At 45.6% G+C, this 19,427-nt stretch overlaps 2 protein-coding genes across 2 annotated transcripts in view; both read left to right on the top strand.

The window, feature by feature from the left end:
* The window catches only part of LOC144130148 (uncharacterized), an 82,196-nt gene that overhangs the window by 37,221 nt on the left and 25,548 nt on the right, over window positions 1-19,427 (top strand). The window contains exon 4 of the mRNA XM_077664160.1: window positions 16,364-16,546. Within this exon, the coding sequence (XP_077520286.1) occupies window positions 16,364-16,546 (183 nt within the window). The remainder of the gene's footprint in view (window positions 1-16,363; window positions 16,547-19,427) is intronic.
* LOC144127660 (uncharacterized) lies at window positions 550-8,557 on the top strand. The gene is made up of 4 exons (XM_077660606.1): window positions 550-911; window positions 4,022-5,594; window positions 5,952-6,117; window positions 8,437-8,557. Exons 2-4 carry the CDS (start codon window positions 5,537-5,539, stop codon window positions 8,555-8,557), a joined length of 345 nt encoding a protein of 114 aa, XP_077516732.1. The 5' UTR covers window positions 550-911; window positions 4,022-5,536.

Raw genomic sequence — 19,427 nt, 5'->3', positions numbered from 1 at the left:
AGCGACGCTGGCCTGTGGAGCTTCAAGTTGACGTTTCGCCAGTTCCTCGCGCACAAGGATTCTTACAAGCTCCCAAAGCTCCTCGGCGGTCAGCGACGTAGGCGTGTACTGGGAAGCGGCTGCTACAGTAGGCTGACGTCCGTAGTGGGCGCCCCGTTCCTGTAAAGAGCGCTCGATACTCATTGCCTCCTTGGTGAAGTCGGACACTGTTCGTGGCGGGTCACGGACCAGTCCGGCAAACAGCTGCTCTTTTACGCCACGCATTAAGTGGTGCACCTTCTGGGCTTCGGGCATAGCAGGGTCGGCCCGATTGAACAGTCGGGTCATGTCCTCTATGAACATCGCGACACTCTCGTTCGGCTGCTGTGATCTCGACTGCAGGGCGATTTCAGCTTTCTCTTTTCTTTCGCTACTGGTAAATGTCGCTAGCAGCTCTCGTCGAAAAGCCTCCCAGGTGGTAAATGAAGCTTCGTGGTTCTCAAACCAGGTTTTGGCCGAGTCGTGCAGTGCAAAGCAGACGTTTCGCAACTTGCGCTATCCGCACCACACTGTAAAAAAAGTGTGTAAAATTACAGGCGTTTTTGCAGAAATTTACTGTTGCCGCACGGAAAAAATCTGTTACTGGAAAAAACAGAAAGGTGATCAAGCAAAAAAACAGACATTTTCTGTTTTTGACCGCCGTGGTCTAGTCACGTGCGTCTCTATTAAGAAGTAAGCTACGAATAATGCACCTGAACACCTTAAAAAACATCCGTTTATTTTTTAAAGCCTAGAGTGTAGTAAACTAAATTTTTCGCACAACTAGTACTATGTGGTTGCTTTTGATGCGGAGCTGCACTTCGCAAGATGACTTCCGCATGAAGAGGGGCTTGGTGTCTTCGTGCATCGATTTATTCGTTTCATTTGGAAAGGTGAGTGAACAAACAACCTCTGCCACTTGATACAGAGAGTGTGATTTGCTTTGTGTCACCGGTGGAAATCTCTAAACTATATTGTAGATGTTGCGTGCGATGGAGGTGGATTACTGTAGCGAAATATTAAGGCATGGGCACATAGCTCGCATCTCACTAAATAGCGGGAAAGCCCTAGCCCTGCGTAACTTTCATCCTCCGCCTTGCGGTTTCAAGCTGCCTACGCTCCGTAAACTGTTCATGGTGAAGGTGCAGCTTTGACACGCAGTTAAAAGTTAAAACGAACAGGACGAGCGCTCACGCGCGAATCACTTGCCGCCGCGGACGCCGCCGTAGCGGCAAGCGTCGTGTGTCTATTCCATATTTCATTGTGCTAGCTTCTAAATCGTGCCGCGGCCTCGCTACCGCAACCACGCAGCCCTTAATTTTCATCGCATTCACGATAGCATCTAAAGGCTATCTGAAATCTTTGCAGCGTGTTTTAACGTGGTGTGTGCGTTAAATTTGAGATCTGCCAGGGCTCGGGTTCTCGCTTGAGCTTCGACTCGCGGCATTGGCCGCCGCGCCAACTGTCGTCATTCGGCCGGCGCACCGGCCACTCGCGCGAGCCGAACCAGCTTGTCGTTTCGAATGCAGCGGCATCGCATCTTGCTCACGCGGAGCTACGGCTGAGCGGAGGCCGTTCGGCTCACGGTATCTTTGAACTCACGAGTGTTCAGACTCTGCATGCGTACGCGAAATTTCTCGAGTAAACAAAGCTGCGGTCTTGGCCCTTGCCTAGCTGTCGACAAGCAACGTCGACCCGGAGGTGGATCGTTCGTTTCCAGCTTTGCGGTTGCTACGCGGCCTGCGCTCCCCCGTGTATTGCGGTGGAGCATGTCTTCGCCTCAGTAGGCTCGGCGGCCTGGTCGCCGCCGCTGTATCGGCATAAGCGTCAAATAGATTCCACACGGCTTTTGCTATGGCTGTGAAATATAATCTGAAAATTTTAATGTTGAATATCCTGTTTGCTCTGTTTGCCGGGTAATGAGAACAACCATATTGGACTATATCACGTATTACGGACAGTTCTGGACGGTGAGATGCATGTTATGCGGGGAACGGGTCGTCGGTCACCCGCACGTGTCAGTTCTCTTCGGAGGCTGGCGCAGAAATGCAAACGGCGTAGATGCTTGACAGCATGCTTAAATTACAATGAAATGAACACTACCTGAACTCGAGGTAGTAAAGGACTAAATACTGACACTTAATTACCGACCCTTAATTGGCGATAAACAATTAGTGAATAAAATGGCTATAAATGCTCCGAATGTAATCAGACGAACGGTATTTGACCTAAAGGTAGTAAAGGAGAAATGGTGACCTCTGATAAGTGACCCTTCATTAGTCAAAAGCAATTAGGGAATTAAATTACCAGAAAATCAACCAAATCAACAGTACTTGAACTTGACATAATAATTTAACAATTAGTAGTACCTGACTAGTGACTGCTAATTAGTGAAGAGTAATTAGTGACTTAAATAACCAAAATTCTCCGAATGTAATCAAATTAACAGTACTTGAACTGGACATTGCAGAGAACTAAATATACTTGTATTGAATAAAACTGATTACTTATAATCAGTTTTGGTCCAGTTTGGCTGAGGTCAATTTTTGGGTGAACCATGCTGAAATTTGGCGGTGGCCCGGGCACCAAATTCCAAGTTAACTCATGTTCGGGTCATGGTTGCCCTTGTTATGGCTACCATGTATAGGCACAGTGTCATCACTATGCTTGGCTAACTGTTATAGTGTTCCTATGCAGCTGCTGCTATGCAGCTGCTTCACAAGTAAGCAAGAGCAGAATTTTCTTGGGGTAGGAACCTCCGGATTAGTGCTTTCGCGCTATAAAACTGGCAGAAATGCATTCACAACCTGAGCGGAAGGCTCCCGGCCTTTGTAAAGTAGTAGATACTAACTTAAGGCATCCGCAATCACGCTGCAGGTCAGTCAAGAGAGCCTGTAACTAAGCCAAAATAAAACCGCAATCATCACGCACTAGTGCATGGCCGCGGTATTCAAAGCAAATGCGACGATAGAAGTACAACGTGGACTAGCTAACACTGATCATCCATTTACTTTGCGTGACAGATGCATATATCAGAGAACAAGCCTAAATAACAGCTCCTATGTAAGGCACTGTTTGGGTTTCAGTATAAAAAAAGAAAACGACTTCTACCATGTTCAGGACAGGTGTGTTCAAGCTTATGTATTCAAATGCATGCTGTTCACAGTACAAATTAGTATCTACGGTGCTGCTATACTAATTGGTTGAAAGTCAGCATGCGAGGCGTCTCCCAATTAATGATTGATCAGAAATTGTTCTTTTAGTTACTGCGCCAGCAGTTACAAGTGCAATGGCTATGAGGCTCCAAGATATCATCGAAGATTACATGACAAGCAGAGCAGCTCTGTTCCCAAATATTCCATTGAGGCCAAAACACCATTACCTTCTTCACTATCCAATGCTTATTATGCAGTTTAGTCCCCTGATCAGATTGTGGACAATGCGATGCGAGAGCAAACACAGCTACTTCAAGAAATGTGCTAGAAATTGTCAAAATTTCAAGAATTTGACGTTGACTTTATCTCAGCGGCATCAGCTTTTCCAAGCTTACAAGAACACAGGAAGCAGTACTGACGTTCTCGACAATGCATCTACTTTCATGATCAGCCTTTGCAGTCCTGAAATTCAGAACGAAGTTCGGGAAGTTGTTTCTGATGAAGGGGAAATTTTCTCAACACAGCAAGCAACTATTCGGGGTCTGTTGTATGAGTGCAAAATGCTAGTTGTAATGTCACGGCAGAATGGCGAACTAAAGTTTGGGGAAATACAGCTGATCCTGTCGAAAGATGCCCGGCATTTTTTTCTTGTAAAAACTGTTAGTACATCGTATGAACCAGGAATGCAGTATTTTAACATCTTAAGTAATGACGGTCCAATCAAGTGCATTGAGCTCGACAGCTTGCTTGACAACACACCATTAATCCAGTACAACCTTGCCCGCTGCAGTTATCCTGTTTGTGTTTTGAAGCATGGATTACTTGATGGAGTTTGAACTGTGTTTCAGATTGCTGCAATGGAGTTGGAACAACGAATTTCCAACTGGCTGCCAGCCCTGGACAAGGAGATTGTAGAGCTGACAGTCCAGAAGCTGCAGCAATGTGGTGTAGAGTCCCTGGAACATCTGAAGTATGTGGTTGAAGAGGATTTGCAATTTTTAAAGCCCATCAGCAGAAGGATTCTTCTTGAAAGGTTTCACTCAGCGGCTACGCCCAACCCACCAGTGTCACTTTCTCCCAACGACATTCAATCGCCTACAAGCACACAGTGTGCAAGCTTTTCTACACCTTGGGAGGTTTTCCCACCACAGCTTATGAAGGCTTGCCAAGAAGGGAAGCGTCCAGTAAAGAGCGACTTGAATGAAATGGTACGACTTGTGAGTGACCATATTCTTGCCATAAACAGGAAGCCAGGTCGCAAGATCTTGAGGGCCATCGCAGCTGAAATTGTGAGCCATTACCCGGAGACATTCGAGGACACCCTAAATGGGGCAGTAATTGGCTCGGGTATTGAGACACTCTTGTGGAAACTTGAAAACTGTGTTAACAACAAACGAAGGCCAAGCTCTGAGCAGCCACATCAGTTCGAACCGGACGATGAACTGGACTTGAGTGTCAAACGAGTGAATATTCAGAGAGACTCATATGGGTGTGTGGCATGGCAGCCAAAGCTTCCATCTGAGGAGACTGCTGACTCACAGGAGAAGAAAAAAGACGACTTGCTGTCGCAGTTCAGGCTTGCGTTTCCAGATGAGACCATGGTTGCACAGCTCATGTCAGAGACTTATGCATCACAACGTCAGCTTATCAATGCATCCAAAAATATTCGAGACATTGAGCGAAGCTGGCCATTTCTGTTTCAGGCAAAGCACCTGACCAACCACGTAAACATCTTGCTAGGCTCAAATGTTGCAAAGACTTTCGATGACCGACTAAAGACTGTTGGACGGCAAGTTTTTCGTTACGCACACAGCCAAGTAAAAAAAGAATGTGTGAAGTCTTGTCTCCAAGAAATAGAAGCTGCCAAAACTAACAGGAAGTCAATGGCAGTTGAATACGGAGCCATGCCACTACTACTGCTCGCAATCTTCAGAAGACAAAGAGCTGTTTTACAAGCTAACAGAGGTAAAAACTGATAAATGTAGTTTGCATTATTTCCTTGCAGTCGTCGCACGTTAATGCACAATGTGAAGTGTCCCATTAATTTATTCCTCCCAATAATCAAGTCAGCACTGCCTTTTATAACAGTAGTGCAGTGATTGTTTTACCCACGTCTCTAACATTTGTACTGAGATAACAGAAAAATCTGGAAGTTTTATGTCAACCTTGCCCATAAACAAAAATTTATCCTCAAAGCCAGCAGACTTGCTGCGGTGTGTTTTAGCGTGCGACGCAATGGTAACTCATATTTAAGTGAAATGGCGTCTGTGTTGAGGACTTAAGGCAACATTTTTCTTTTATTACATGCCATTGACTGATCCTAATGCTAATGCACATGTGAATTGGATTTTTCATATAAAGAGATGGCCAGCGACGATGACTTGGGGGATCTGCCAAGCTGTCCTTTCATCTGCGTGAAAGGTAAGATACTGATGACTGACTAAAGGGGCAGTTCTTAAAAAAATTGCTGAAAAAATGCACTAAATGGTGCTACCTTGTCCGAAATGCAAATCTTTATTTTATTAGACAAATGTATGCAATTTATTAAAATACACTTCCCGCTGATTGAAATGCTTAATGAGTATTGCTGGCTCGATGTGCCTATCATATATAGGTCAATGCAATCTTCGTCGTTATCCCTTCCTCGTTATTCACTTATCCTCCTAAACCTAATGGTGATGGACCCACCCCTCTGAATAAAGACTTTACGTGTAACTGAAAGACATAATAAAAAAAGGACAAAGCGAATAATAATGCTTCCTTCCAACTCTTTTCCAGGATGGACTTTTCTCACTGCTAATTCATACACAATCTGCGTGGACACCCATCCAGTGCTTCATGCATCGAAGCCAGACGAGGCCTTCAAGCTGCTGTTCTTTGCCCATTTTGCTTTTAACATCCAGTACCAGAAGGAGACGAGCCTGTGCTTGGAATTCACACAGAGGTAAGAACTGAAGCCAATGTTCACTCACCTGTACACTCGCCTGACGTCACAGCACGCCCTGTGCAAATGCATACTGCAGTCTGCCAATCTTCCAGAACCTTATTTAGAAAAGCGGTTACTACGCTGCTAAACTGAGTGTACGTGAAGAAAATGCACTTCAACTGAAAAGCTTTTTGAACAGTGTGCGTGTTCATCGAGAATATCATACTGTCAATGAAGTTTGCTTATAGAGGTGAAAGTTGGCATTTCTTCAGTTTGGCATTGAACTAGCACTGGGACGCAATAATGCTAAAGATATTTGGTAGTGTGCTGTAGTATAGGAGCCGCTGCGAAGAAAATTTGCTTTAAGGTAGGGAGATTTAGCAACATTGTAGTACAAGAAATTAATAATTGATTTACCATTGACTGACGTAATAACATGCCCTCATTATCCAGTCTCATTTTTGAAAATATGTGTCAAACAGCGAGACGTCATAAAGAAACCTTTTATCTCTATAGTTAACAGTACAGCAGCAGCTTGGGATCACGCCTGTGTGCTGTCTATTAGTTCTGCTGGAAGGCTAATGCAAGAGCATACAGACAAGGATGCATTCTAGTAAATGTGGAGGTCTGAGATCAGGTATTTTGTTTGTTTTGTTATAATAAAGCACAACACCAAAAACAAAGCAAGTGACAAGCACGCAACTGTATTATAAACGTTAATTTTTTTTTAACCTTTGCAGCCTTCTATTTTAAAAAGTGTGAGAAATGCGCCGGTGCTTTCTATTGTGCTGGATTGTACTGCAAAGTGGACATTATGTACCTCATAAGGATGAATAATTCGACGATTAATCAGCTTAAATTAGCTTACAAACTTTACTATTTCTGCTTTTTAAAGGGAAGGTTGTATTGCAAAATTTATCTGGCAACATCGAAGGTTAAGCTTATTTTTAAATTTTGTTACTCGGCAATGTATTTCGAAGTATCGGAGGAAACCTTGTTCAATTGGCTGGCCCACTTTACCTATCTATACAATGCCGTAACTGCGCATCGTATTCTTGCCGAAATCTAGTTAACTTATACATCATAAAAATACACTAACTGTGCCTGTACTTGCTGCATGCATTAGAAGTGTGAGAAGCGATTTTTCTATGAATATGCAATGGTGGAAAGCTGACTCAACGAGCTTTCGTATGTGTATTTTTGTTGGTCGATGTCTGGAATGATACTGCCATTTAGGAGTATTTAAAAACAGCTCATATTCAAAGTTGACGACCATCAATTTTGCAACATAACCTACCTTGCTTCTGAGATGAAAAATAGAAAAGTCAGTCAAAGTTAATTATGTAACTACAGATACATTTGAGGCACCTAATGTCTGCCTTGCTGTACAGTCCAGCTCAGAAGACCACACCGACGTAGCTAAGTATTTAAAACATATCTTCAAAAGTGACAAAAATCACCCTGTATATAAAATATCAATCGGAAGGAAAAAAATGTCTCTCCCACTCTTTTTCTGCCGCATCTCACACACACACACTTAAGGTAATGGAATCGGGGTACGGATTTCAGGCTGTTTTTTATGAGAGAGGGGTGCGTCCTGACATGGCAAACCGTTGTAGCAAGGTAGGCAAAAGAGACCTAACGTTTTATTAAAGCACGTTTCTCCTTGTTTTATCCGTTCAATCCTCCTGCATTCATAGGGCCACATGTACTGTAGTGGCTATGAGTTCCTAGGGCGCATAAGCTACGAACTAGTCCGACACTTTTATCATTACCCACTGGATCAAAACCTCACTTGTGGAGATGAAAGTCGATCTCAAGTAATTCAATATGTGGTAGTAAAATGAGGTGATCACTGAGAAGCAAGGTGCTTAAATGACTTCAGTAGCATCCTAGATACTTCTGTTTCTAATGGTACCTGTATGACCGGAAACTCCAACACATGCCTCGTAAACAATGACATTGTAGAAGCATCGTATGCTCTTTCCGCCCAGCACTGCCTGTGAGTCATGCTGATCTGTGGTTGTTGATAAAACGAATCTTGCTACTTTATCGCTATGAGGAGCTTGAAAAGAAGGTTTGAGCAGCAAAGTGATGCCTCACAAAGCTAGAGTTTTATTTCTGGGTGGGAACAGGTAAGATATTAGTGTTTTTTTTTTACTTAGCTTTTACCCCTCACAACGTAGCGGATCATATATGAGACCTGATTTTTTTAACACATCCGCCCTTGTCAGAGTGGTTGTGCAAGTGTAGAACGAATATATTTTTGTCTTTCAACTATAAAAATTAAGTTTTTGTGCCTGGTCGTTAGTGATAGCTCGTGGCTCTTTGTTTCAGGGCTATTGCAGGTATTAATCCTGCAAGAGGAACAAAGGTGCGAAAGAATGGCGGGAAGCAGCACTGCCTGTCACCAAGAGTGGCTGCACTCGCAACGGCTTTGAAATACTATGACCTTTAGATTTTTAGTTTCTGTTGCTTGTGTTGTATAACATTTTATTATGTTGGGCTCAGAAATAGTCTTCGAGCTATAGAAGACTGCTGATGCTGATGTGACTTTCGATTTAATAAAGTGTTCATTCATATCAAGCTGCTTGGCTTTTGGTTCTCAGGCAATGCTATACTGATGAAAATCAGTGTTGTGCAAACGTTTCATATTTAAATATTCTTAAATTACTTCACGCAACTTCCCTCGAGCAACGAATTATGTGATATCACACTTTCATTGGCATAAACGACGCAAAGATCGTATTTGTAATTTAATGAGCCCTTGTGCTTGCACAGAAACCGTATTTTGTGCGGGGAAAAAAATTGTATTTAAAGAACAACTAATAGTAAACAGAACATTGCAAGAATTTCAAATATATTTTCTGCAAACCAAAAAGAAAATTGTGTGTAAATTAACAGGGCAGCCAAAAACAGACAACTAAACTCAATTTGCAGTCACAGATTTTCTGTACATGATAGAAAAGAAACATTGTAAAATAACAATAACTGAAAACAGAAAAGTGAATTTCACAGATTTTCTGTACATGACAGAAAAGAAACACTGTAAAATAACAGAATAACTGAAAACAGAAAAATGAATTTCACAGACATTTTACAAGCTTTCAGTAAATAATGAGAAAGAAAAACCTGAAAATCACAGACTTGCTTTGAAACAGAAAATGAAATTTCACAGAAATTTTACAGGGATTTTCGGTAAATGATAAAAATCTAACATTGTAAAATAACCGAAAAACTGAAAAACGGAAAACAGAACTGTACAGACATTTTCTGGCAGGACAGCTGCCAGAAAATGTCTGTTTTTTTTGGAAAAAATTTTTTACAGTGCAGTCATTGAAACCCGCCACTCGGCCAGAGCTGGCCAACCAGTCTTCGACGTCCTCGAACCTGTCCCCGTGGAATGGTGGTGGCGACCGAGGCGCGTGGAGGAGGAATGACAGGGCATGCCTGGAATTCTGAGTTTTCTGGCTAGCCGTGGTAGATGGCATGTCCGTTAGCGGTGCTGTCAGTTGGCCGAACTCCGGTTGTAGGCCTCGCAGACGGCGGCTCATCTTGTGCACGGGTGTTTAGTCCACGTGTGGAGAACAGGCGTCAAGAGTGTCCTCGCAGTCAGAGTATATGGGACGCTACTCGCCTGCTCCAGGAAATATGTCACCGATAAACGGTCGAAGCACACAGACGAGGTTTAATGAGACGTGCTGGGCGTGCAAGACAGCAGGGAGCTCGAGCGAGGAAGATGACAATCCCCTATCCCCTCGAGTGCGCAAGGCATGGCAAGTCCCATCTAAAACAGTTCGGCCGCGGTATGGCGCCACTGGATTGATTGGTACTGTGTCAATATTCAATGCAGCAATGCGCGCTGGTATCGACTGCATAAATTTAAACTTCTCGCGTTCGTTCATGACGGGTTCGAGAATCGATTTCCGGTCATCAATGGCCAATGGTAAGAAAGACTTCTTAAAAGTGTTCGGCCCAAAGAAACTCAGGATATGAGGAACGCCGTGGTGAAGGGCTCCGGAAATTTCGACGACCTGGGGTCCTGTAACGTGCACTGACATCGCACAGTACACGGTCCTCTAGAATTTCGCCTCCATCGAAATTCGACCGCCGCAGTCGGGATCGAACCCGCGTCCCGGCCACGGCGGTCGAATTTTGATGGAGGCATGCGAACGTCAGGGCGTTTGGTGCCGTCTTACGACCGCGCGTCCCAATCGACAACAACGAATGTTATTCGAAGAGGTGCGCAGTGGCATAGCAGCCTGTTCGGTCGCTAAATTAAGAGTGGGTATTGCTGCGAACTGCATGCTTCTGTCCCGAAGATTTTTCAATCAGCAGTTACGTCTTCGGCTTCAGCATCAAAGTTCAACGGCGAAAAAGTGAAAGGAATAAGGCCTTTATATTGTGAGGAGAAGAAGGAGCTGTCGAGGCTGCTGATTGTTGTAATTGGAGTTCCGTTTCCTATGCTTTATTAGATGCCACGAAGCCTGCATGCATGGAAGCTGTGGTACACACGGCCGAAAAGTGGAGGGTTCACTTAAGCCTCGCCTTACTGGTATAACGAGATAACGTAATGGGTAGTTCACACATACGCGGGTCATTCCCTGTTTAACGTCCAAAGATCACTAGAAGTACTCATACCCCTCCTGGCGCAGCGGTGGAGCGGTTAAGCGATGCCCCTCTGCCCTCTCATGACAGGTGCTCCCAGAGGGGTGCCTTGCGCGACTCAGGTTGCTCTTCCCGAGAGACCAATCATTGATTTAACTGCCACCTCCCGCGGTGGGCAGTTTGGTCACAATCTGGTGTGCGGGTTGTGATGAAGTCGCAAGGTCACATGACCTTGGTGACCTAACTGCCTCTTATTTTGCTCCCTGGACCCTAACTACCAGAGTCATGCTCGTGACTTTTCGCTCAGAGCGCCGGCGCTGGATTTTCTGCATAATGACACCTTTAACGCCATCTCGTTACAAAAGGTGAAATCCGTGAATTCACAGGACGGTCACGAGTCTGTCACGCGAATGTTTGAGCGTTAGCTCTACTGCGACCACAAAGAAATAAGCCGGGCCGGGAGACGTTAGTACCGATCCTTGTTCTTCGGTGCGGTTCGAACCAACCACTTACCGCAGCCGAGGCGAACGCCCAAGCCACTTTGAAAACTCGCCGCTTCCTACCCGATGTCCTTCCGCACTTTCCCTCTATCTGCCTTTCTCTGAAAGCGGAGAGGGATTTCCCTCTCTCCGTTTTGGCATCTGCCCTAGTGCGCCGGTCGCAGGTGGCGTAGCGGACACTGACGACAACGACGACGCGGAACAGTGGAACGAGGTAATAACAGCCAACGTTCGAAAATTGACCATCACAGAACTCCCATCAGTGCCACCACATTTTCGAGACGTCACGGCATAATGGAGGTCTATTTATAAGGAACAAATATTTTCCTCGTATTGGTGGGCCCGCCTGAAGACGAACGATGTCCATAAAATAATTCCTCATGCTTTTTCCGCCCCCCCCCCCCCCCCCCTGTGTGCTTATGTTCACAGTAGCCGACTGAACACGATCGCTAGTAGACGCCCATGCCTTTCTTTTCTGCATCGCTTTCTTTCCACACCGACGGCAGACGAATTACACAGGACTGACTGCTATCTTTTCCTTGGCCTTGAAGGCTATAAACATCGGTATCAAAGATCTATGCATTACAAGCTTTGTCACTTCAGACGAAGCGTGTTCTCCATACATATGCAAAAGCAAGTGCACAACGCGTTGTCCTGTCCACTGCTTTTCATAGTACTAAATACTGTAAGAACCGCATTTGTGGTGCGCGTACTAAGTTGTGGTGCGCGTACTTTTACCCCCTAGATTTCGTGGGGCTTCACATGCCTACCTGTTTCCAACAATTTCTGTGCTTATGCTCTGAAGTGCAGTGAAGTTAACCGGCAGAGCTATAAAAAGTTAATCAATAAGCGCAAATTAATCGACATAAGGAAATTTATTATGGAGAGATACGATATTGCTCTAAAGAACGGAGGCAGCCTTAAACCGGTGAATAAGAAGATATAGGCAAAAATCAGGCGTATGCCTTATAAGAAAAATATGGCAATCTCATTAGCAATATAGATTAGATAGTAGCCCAAGATTTTGGCCCAAATCTATGCAGAAGCAAATGTAATCAAGACGTAAGTCAGACAGGTACTTTCACACATCAGTGGTACAGCCCGCCACTGTCGATAGAGGGTATAAAAAGCCTTAGGAGCGATGCAAAGGGTGAAAGAAGCTGGTGAGATCCAAGTAATAGCACATCTCTTGAAGGGCGAAGCGGAGATTGTACTAGGAAAGTTAGCTACCCTGCATACACGGGATAGCGGCCATCGTTTAGGCCGCGGGCGGCTTCGGGTTGCTCCTCTGTATCCGCCCGTTGTAAAGTCTCCCCTCCACAACCCTGTATACGCAATGCCTTGTGACCTGGAGTGCACCAGAGTTCATCTTAATGCATAGCAAAGGAAACGTCAAAGCTATGAAAAACTACAGGCCGTTCAGCTCACTGCGCTTTGCCCATACGTATTTACTGAAGCAATCGCTACTCGAGTGAGGACAACCTTAGACTTCAATCAACTAAATGGTCAGACAGGCTTTCGTAAACGATACACGATAAGAAGCCATATTTTCACTATAAATCAGACTATAGACTAATGTGCAGAATATAACCAACCCTTGCATATAGCGTTCATAGATTCCGAGAAAGCATTTGACTCAGTAGAAAAATCAGCAGTCTTTCAAGCAATGCGAAATTAGTGTGCAGAAGAGCCTTAGTTAGAAATACTGAGATATCTCTAACATCTCCAGAGATACCATATTTCTTCGTAAAGACAGCGATAAAAATTCAGTAAAGAAAGGTGTCAGGCAGGGAAACATGACACGCCAATGTTATTTTACCGCCTGTTTACAGCAGGTATTCAGAGCCTTGGATTGAGAACAGTTGGGACAAAGAGGTAATGGAAAATACCTTTGTAATCTGCGATACGCTGATGACATTTCTTTGCAAATTTACTCAGGAGATGAACTGCAAAGCACGATCAATGAGCTAGACAGACGAATCAGAACGGTGGGTCTAAAAGTTAATATCCAGAAAACTAAAGCCATTTTCAACTGTCTAGCAGAGAAATAGCAGTTTCCAATTTGTAGCGAGGTGCCGAAAATCGTAATGGAATACGTCTACTTAGGGCAGGCAGCGACCCTAGATCGGAATCACGTCAGCGAAATAACGAGAGTAAGAATGGGATGGAGAGCACTTGGCAGGTTCTCTCAGATCATGAGTGGCAGTTTAGAAATCTCTTTGAAAAGAAAAGTATATAATATCTTACCGGCACACGCCTATAGGGCAGAAACGTGGAGGATAACGAAAAGGGTTCAACTTAAGTTGAGGACGACGTAGCGAGATTATAAAAGAAAACTGATAGGCGTAACATTGAGACCGGAAGAGGACAGAGTGAGTGAGGGAAAAAAGTTTGTTAATGATATCCGAGTCGAAATCAAGAGGAAGAAATGCACTTGGGCAGAGGCTGCAAGGCGATAACAAGATAACTGTTGGTCCTTAAGGGTAACAGAGTGGATTACAACCGAAGGCAAGCGTAGCAGGGGGCGGTGGAAGGTTTGGTGGCAGTATGAGATTAACAAGTTTGCGGAGATACGGAGGCTGCCACTCGCACAGGACGGGGTTAATTGGAGAGGTGTGGAAGAGCCCTTCGCCGTGCAGTGGGCGCAGACAGACTGATGTTGATGATGCCGTGGAGTAGGAGGGACAAAATTCGTTATTCCTGAGGTGTACTTTTGACTGGCTTTACTTTTCAGAGCAAAGCGTAAAGGAATATATTACCAAGAGAAAAAAACAGGCCAAGATCTCATAAAGAGGTACAGACACAAATTTTTTGGTGTGTACCCAAAAATTTGAGACCCATAATTTGTTTTGAGGCGCAAAAAAATTGGGTCTCAAAATACCAATGTGCAGATTTAATAATTCATTACAAACGATTTTGCACCGGCAGCTTCAGTCTCGGTCAGTGCAAGCACTGATGCGCACCTTGACGTCACAGTCGACTGGCCAACCTGAACAGCCACATTCCTGATCAAGTCGGCGTCACAGGGAAGCACTGGCTGTTCACGTGAACAACCACTGTGTTCGCTGACATCACAATTAATAGGTACAGTGCAGCTTGACATCACTCGATGTGTGGGGAATGCCGAGCGGCTTCTCGGACAAATTTCTAAATCATATTAAATTACATTCCATTCAAAGATTGTGACTGAGACTTGCTAGAAGGGATCTTCTTACGCCAATGAAAAGATACCATCATTTGGTTTGCATTCGTCATTTTGTGTGCATATCCCTTAAAAATTCTGCGTTGTTTTTGGCTTGATTGGCCACAATTTTTTCGACATTACTCACATTCATGTTCGCCATCTTAGCGGTAACGTAATCGAAGCTGAGATAGCCGGTTCTTCGGTAGAACAATAGTGCAGGTTTTCTGAGAAGGTGAGCATGACAGGAGCCAGCGACAGTCAGGTGGGTTGATGAGATTAGAAAGTTTGCATCAAGAGCATGGTCAGAGATGGCGCAGGTTCGTCTAATTCGTGGTATATGGGAGAGACTTTTCACTTGCAATAGGCGTAACTAGATTGATGATGATGAAGATGTTTGCTCATACCATTCTCCCCTTCCTTTATGAAGCTTCATTAAAACTCCTTTTTTGGGGTCGTTGGTGTATTTTGAACCTAAAAAAAGGAGCAGCACCAAAGCAGATAACTTTTAGGCGGTTTTAACAAACATAGACTCTGGCTAAAATGTACGCATCAACTACCTGACTCAACTGTTTTACAGTTTTCGGACTTGAAAGTAACTTTCTCTGAAAGACACGTTCGCTGGGGTTATTACTCTCGTGAAGAAAAAGGGTTTGCTGCCTTATAATTCGGCACACTCGACGACTGTCAAAAGAGCCATTGCGTCCCACTCTATGGAATACTGTCTAAAAAAAATCGTGCCCGCATCAGATGCAAAGGAGTTTTCAGAATCAGATTAGCCGACTTTTGGCGGCGGGTTTCCCCCTTCTGTCTTGATTGCTGTCGCTGAAACCCTGCTTCAGAAGCTGAAGAATGGGACAAGAAGAATGGATGGTGATCGTCGGAAGGCCGATAAGCCTGTGGTTTTGCCATGCTTGCACATCGCACAACATCAAGAAATTGGCTAACAAGCATGGTGTGACTATTGTATTTTCGGCACCCAACAAGCTGGGAAAGTTATTCCCAGCATTTGCGGCTCCAAGAAAAAGAGGATGCCAGATACGACATGACACTCCGTTTGTCAAGTGCTCAACAGGCGTGATTTATGCGATTCCCATGACGTGTGGAAAGGTTTATGTTGGCGAAACCAGCCGTTGCATCAACGAACGATTGGGGGAACATGCCCGATATTTAAGTCAGTTAATAGGTACGCGCATTTGGTTGCGCACGTAGGTAAGTGCAGGGGATACGTCGATCGCTTGGGTGAGACTAGGATTCTGGGTAAGAGTGCTGACAAGACTGCGCGTGTTAGCCTGGAAGCACACTATATTAAGAGAAATGGCGGAACTTCCATCAGCACTTCCTCATTATCGCTTTTCGCGGCCGAGGTCCACTTTTTCGAAGCAGCTAACTTATGAGTTTTTATGTCTTGCTGCTTGCTTGAACTTGCTGTTATCTTTCACGATTTTTCGCTCTCCGCCTTTTCACCTCTGTTCTTCGCCTTATTTAAGGTGTGCCTTCCTTCAATAAAGTTCAGGTAAAAGTCAGTGCTTCTGTATTGTTCTTTCTGCGTCTGTGGTTGCATGCTTTGGTGCTGCTCCTTTTATTTAGGTCCGGTAAAAGCTACAGCAGAGGTAGGAAATTCCGGTTAGTTTTGGTTTCAACTACATCAGCGCACCTGGTGACTGAAGGTGAACTGATGCTTAAAATTGAATCATTCCTGCCCACGCACGTAGCGCGATTATGCTGCGGCAGTGACCGAATATATTCTGAGTGACCGCGATCTGAAGCTACTCTTTTTTTGAAGGCGGTGGTTGATATTCCTGCTCGAAGATGTTTTTTTCTGCAGGATATTTTTGTCGTGGCGACATTACGATGCCCTAGTTGGCTTGCCTCTGACCGCTACTGGAGGAATTGGCGTCAAAGTCTGCATTTGCTAGAAAATTGTGTACATGGAAGTGTCCTACCCCTCGCTACAGTTGTTTCGTATCCGCAGGTACACTTAGACGGAGCGCTGCTCGTGCCTGCGGATAGCATCAAAGATAACATCTGGGAGCACATCGTCCTCTCTCTTGGCCCAGCTCCGGCAGATCTCCCAGATGATAAAAGAGGCCCTTTTGTCTTTCACGAGCTACACTACACCATGGTTGACCCCGGAGGCAGCGTTAGAAGATCTGCGGTAAGCGACTCAGGAGGGGCGAGGTTCGAGAATTTTATAATATTCACCTTTTATAATATTCTATAATATTTATAATATAATTTATAATATTTTATAATATTCACCTTTGGCAGCTCAATCGAAGAAAACGGAAACACAATTTTCAATGCCCTTTTTTCCTCGCTTCAGTGTAAAAGCACGCCCGAAGGTTTACTTTATGATATTACAGCATTAACCTGTGAATGAGTGATCTTTGCATAAAAGAAATGGTGCCGTAACGGTCTTACTTCTCGATGGACAGCTCAACCGCGCCGTGAGAGAGCAAACGAAGGTGGCAGTGAAAGAAGAAAGGAAGAAACAGGTGCCGCATTGGAGGGCTCCGGAATAATTTCGACCACCTGGGATTCTTTAACGTGAACTGACATCACACAGTACACGGGAGCCTTTCGCATTTCGCTTCCATCAAAACGTGGCTGCGCGTGCGTGCCTATAGTGAACTGCATTAGCTCGGAAACACACGGGAAGCCCATTTGGTACATGCGGAATTCCTCTAGGCCTTTAGCGGGTCCAAAATTTCAGTTGTAGGCCGTGGGCTTTGGCCGAGTGAACTCGCTCCGACCGCTCTACAATTGAGAGCGCTCTAAAATGCCCGCTTCTATTGGTCGCCTGCGCCATTTTGAAAAGTTGCGTCACGGGAAGCTGCAATGCCGTCACGGACAAGAAAAAACGCATGACGGTGCACACCTAATTGTGCCCGCGGTTTTAGACTATTTTTTGCGAGCGCGATGAGTCGGTCTAAAGAGTTTTAGAGGGAAAATGGCTGCGGCGGCGTCTGCTATTTATTGGTGGCGGAGGCGGCAACGTCGGCGCCAGCAACGACGAAGGACGGTGTCGAGGACGCGTATGACTTGCCGGACGAGCTGTTCCGTCGGTTATTTCGACTGGATAAGGAGAAAGTGGAGTGGTTGTGCGGCAAACTTGCCGACGAACAGCGAGGCGTACGGAGGAGCGCTTTGTCGGTGCGGCCGCAGGTGCTGTGCGCTCTCCGTTTTTTTGCCTCCGGGGGCTTTCAAGTGTGTGTCGGCAACGAGCAGACCGTCGGCCTCGCACAACCGACGGTGAGCAAGTGCGTGCGGCGTGTGGCTGAGGCCATCTGCAAAGTCGGCACACAGAAGGCATGGGTGGGTTTCCCGGCGCACCCCGAGGAAAACGCAGCAGCGAAGGCGACCTTCCTTCCCCGCGGCACCATCCCCGGCGTCGTCGGCTGCGTTGACGGCACGCTGATTGCCATAAAAGCGCCGCGGGGAGACCCAGCAAACCGGGCAGCATTCTGGAGCCGCAAAGGATAATACGCAATGAATACCATGATCGTGAGTAGACTGGTTTTCTGAGCGCATGTGCTCGAAAGCCGCTACCTCGACAGTGGAAGTTCACGTCCAAAATTTTCTGCCGGTGTTTCTCGCAGATCTGCGACCCAAACATGAAGATCCTTGCGGTCGACACTCGCTGCCCGGGGTCTTGTCACGATGCCTGGTCTTGGCGCTACTCACGGCTGCGTCGGAAGGTGGAGCACGGGCTGCTGGAGGATGGAGAGTTTCTTCTGGGTAAGCAGCGTATTGATCATCGGGCCACTTCGACAGCACGTATTAAGCTACAGCAGTGGCTCATACCTAAATGAGGCAGGTTATAACATGGATGACATGCATCAGTATGATGTATCGTATTTATTTTTGTGTATTTACTGTTACTGCTGGTGCAGAGGCAAAAGAAACATTGTTATAAAGTGAAACGTATTTCAAGCGTAAAACACCCGGGCAAAAGAGGTGCGCACATCGTTATTGTTGTGTAGGATATCAAAGTACATCATTAACCTAGAAGGCTGCGCTTGCAGAGGTACCCCTTAGTCATGAATCTTCTGCATGCCTATGAATTCTGGTTCAGCATACTGGTTTTGAGCTGCTTGGTATGAATCATTTATTACATATAAGCAACAACACACTTCACTGCAAATTTTGGTCGTGCAGGAGACAGTGGATATCCACTGGAGCCGTGGCTGCTCACACCAGTGTCAGGGCATCCTGGTGCAAACACTGCAGAAGGGCACATGCCTCAATGCGATGTGTTGTGGAACGCTGCATTGGTATTCTGAAAAGCCGCTTCCGGTGCTTTCAAGGGTACCGGACACTCCACTACGAGCCGGAGCGGGCGGTGGTCATCATTGCAGCGTCTGCTGCGTTGCACAACATCTGTCTAGAATAAGCCCTGGAAGCAGACAAAGACGACACAACTGATGACCCTGACAACAATGGGTCACCTCTGCTTGCCGGGTACTTGGCGGGGACAGGATCTCGCATGATCTACGTGCGTGGTAGAGCAACGCGAGACCGTATCATTGGTCTCTTTGGCACAACCCGTCCGCAGAGGCAAGCACACTTGCAGATGGTGCTGCGACAGCAACAGCAGCGGCAACAGCAGCTCCACCGGCAGTAAGCCCTACACCATCTGGCAGCTGTGGCTGCAATGACTCACCGTGCTGGCGTGGCGAGTTGTCGCAGCCACTCTTGCTACGGGCAGTGCCATTGCCCTGTGTTAATGCGTGAGCCCGTGTGATATGATGCCCTTGGCCACTGGTAGCCACATTCCAGCATTTGTAAATTACTTTTTCTTACGTGTGCTTGAAAGCCTCTAGTGGCAAGATATCAAGTGCACACACCAACTGCTGCTCCACCGACAGTGGTCACCAGTATGCCTTTCAGTGCATCAGCAAGCTTGCCGCACAGCTACTGCACTTTCTCCTTCTCAAGTCAAAATACACGCCGAAACAGCTCGTCCAACAAGCGAAATGCATCCTCGTACATCGTCTTTTGCCGTTGCTTACGTCGATCTGTATAATTAGGCAATC

The sequence above is a fragment of the Amblyomma americanum genome, chromosome 4, assembly GCF_052857255.1.
Source record: "Amblyomma americanum isolate KBUSLIRL-KWMA chromosome 4, ASM5285725v1, whole genome shotgun sequence".
Classification (NCBI taxonomy): Eukaryota; Metazoa; Arthropoda; class Arachnida; order Ixodida; family Ixodidae; genus Amblyomma; species Amblyomma americanum.
Note: the sequence above shows the minus strand (reverse complement) of the source record. Positions and strands in the feature narration are given on the sequence as shown.

What these genes read in the sequence shown, in the direction of transcription:
- LOC144127660 (XM_077660606.1), top strand. Translation starts at nt 5,537, where the DNA reads ATGGCCAGCGACGATGACTTGGGGGATCTGCCAAGCTGTCCTTTCATC. An exon ending in TCCTTTCATCTGCGTGAAAG is followed by an intron (nt 5,595 to 5,951) that starts GTAAGATACTGA and finishes ACTCTTTTCCAG; the next exon opens with GATGGACTTTTCTCACTGCT. An exon ending in TGCTTGGAATTCACACAGAG is followed by an intron (nt 6,118 to 8,436) that starts GTAAGAACTGAA and finishes TCTTTGTTTCAG; the next exon opens with GGCTATTGCAGGTATTAATC.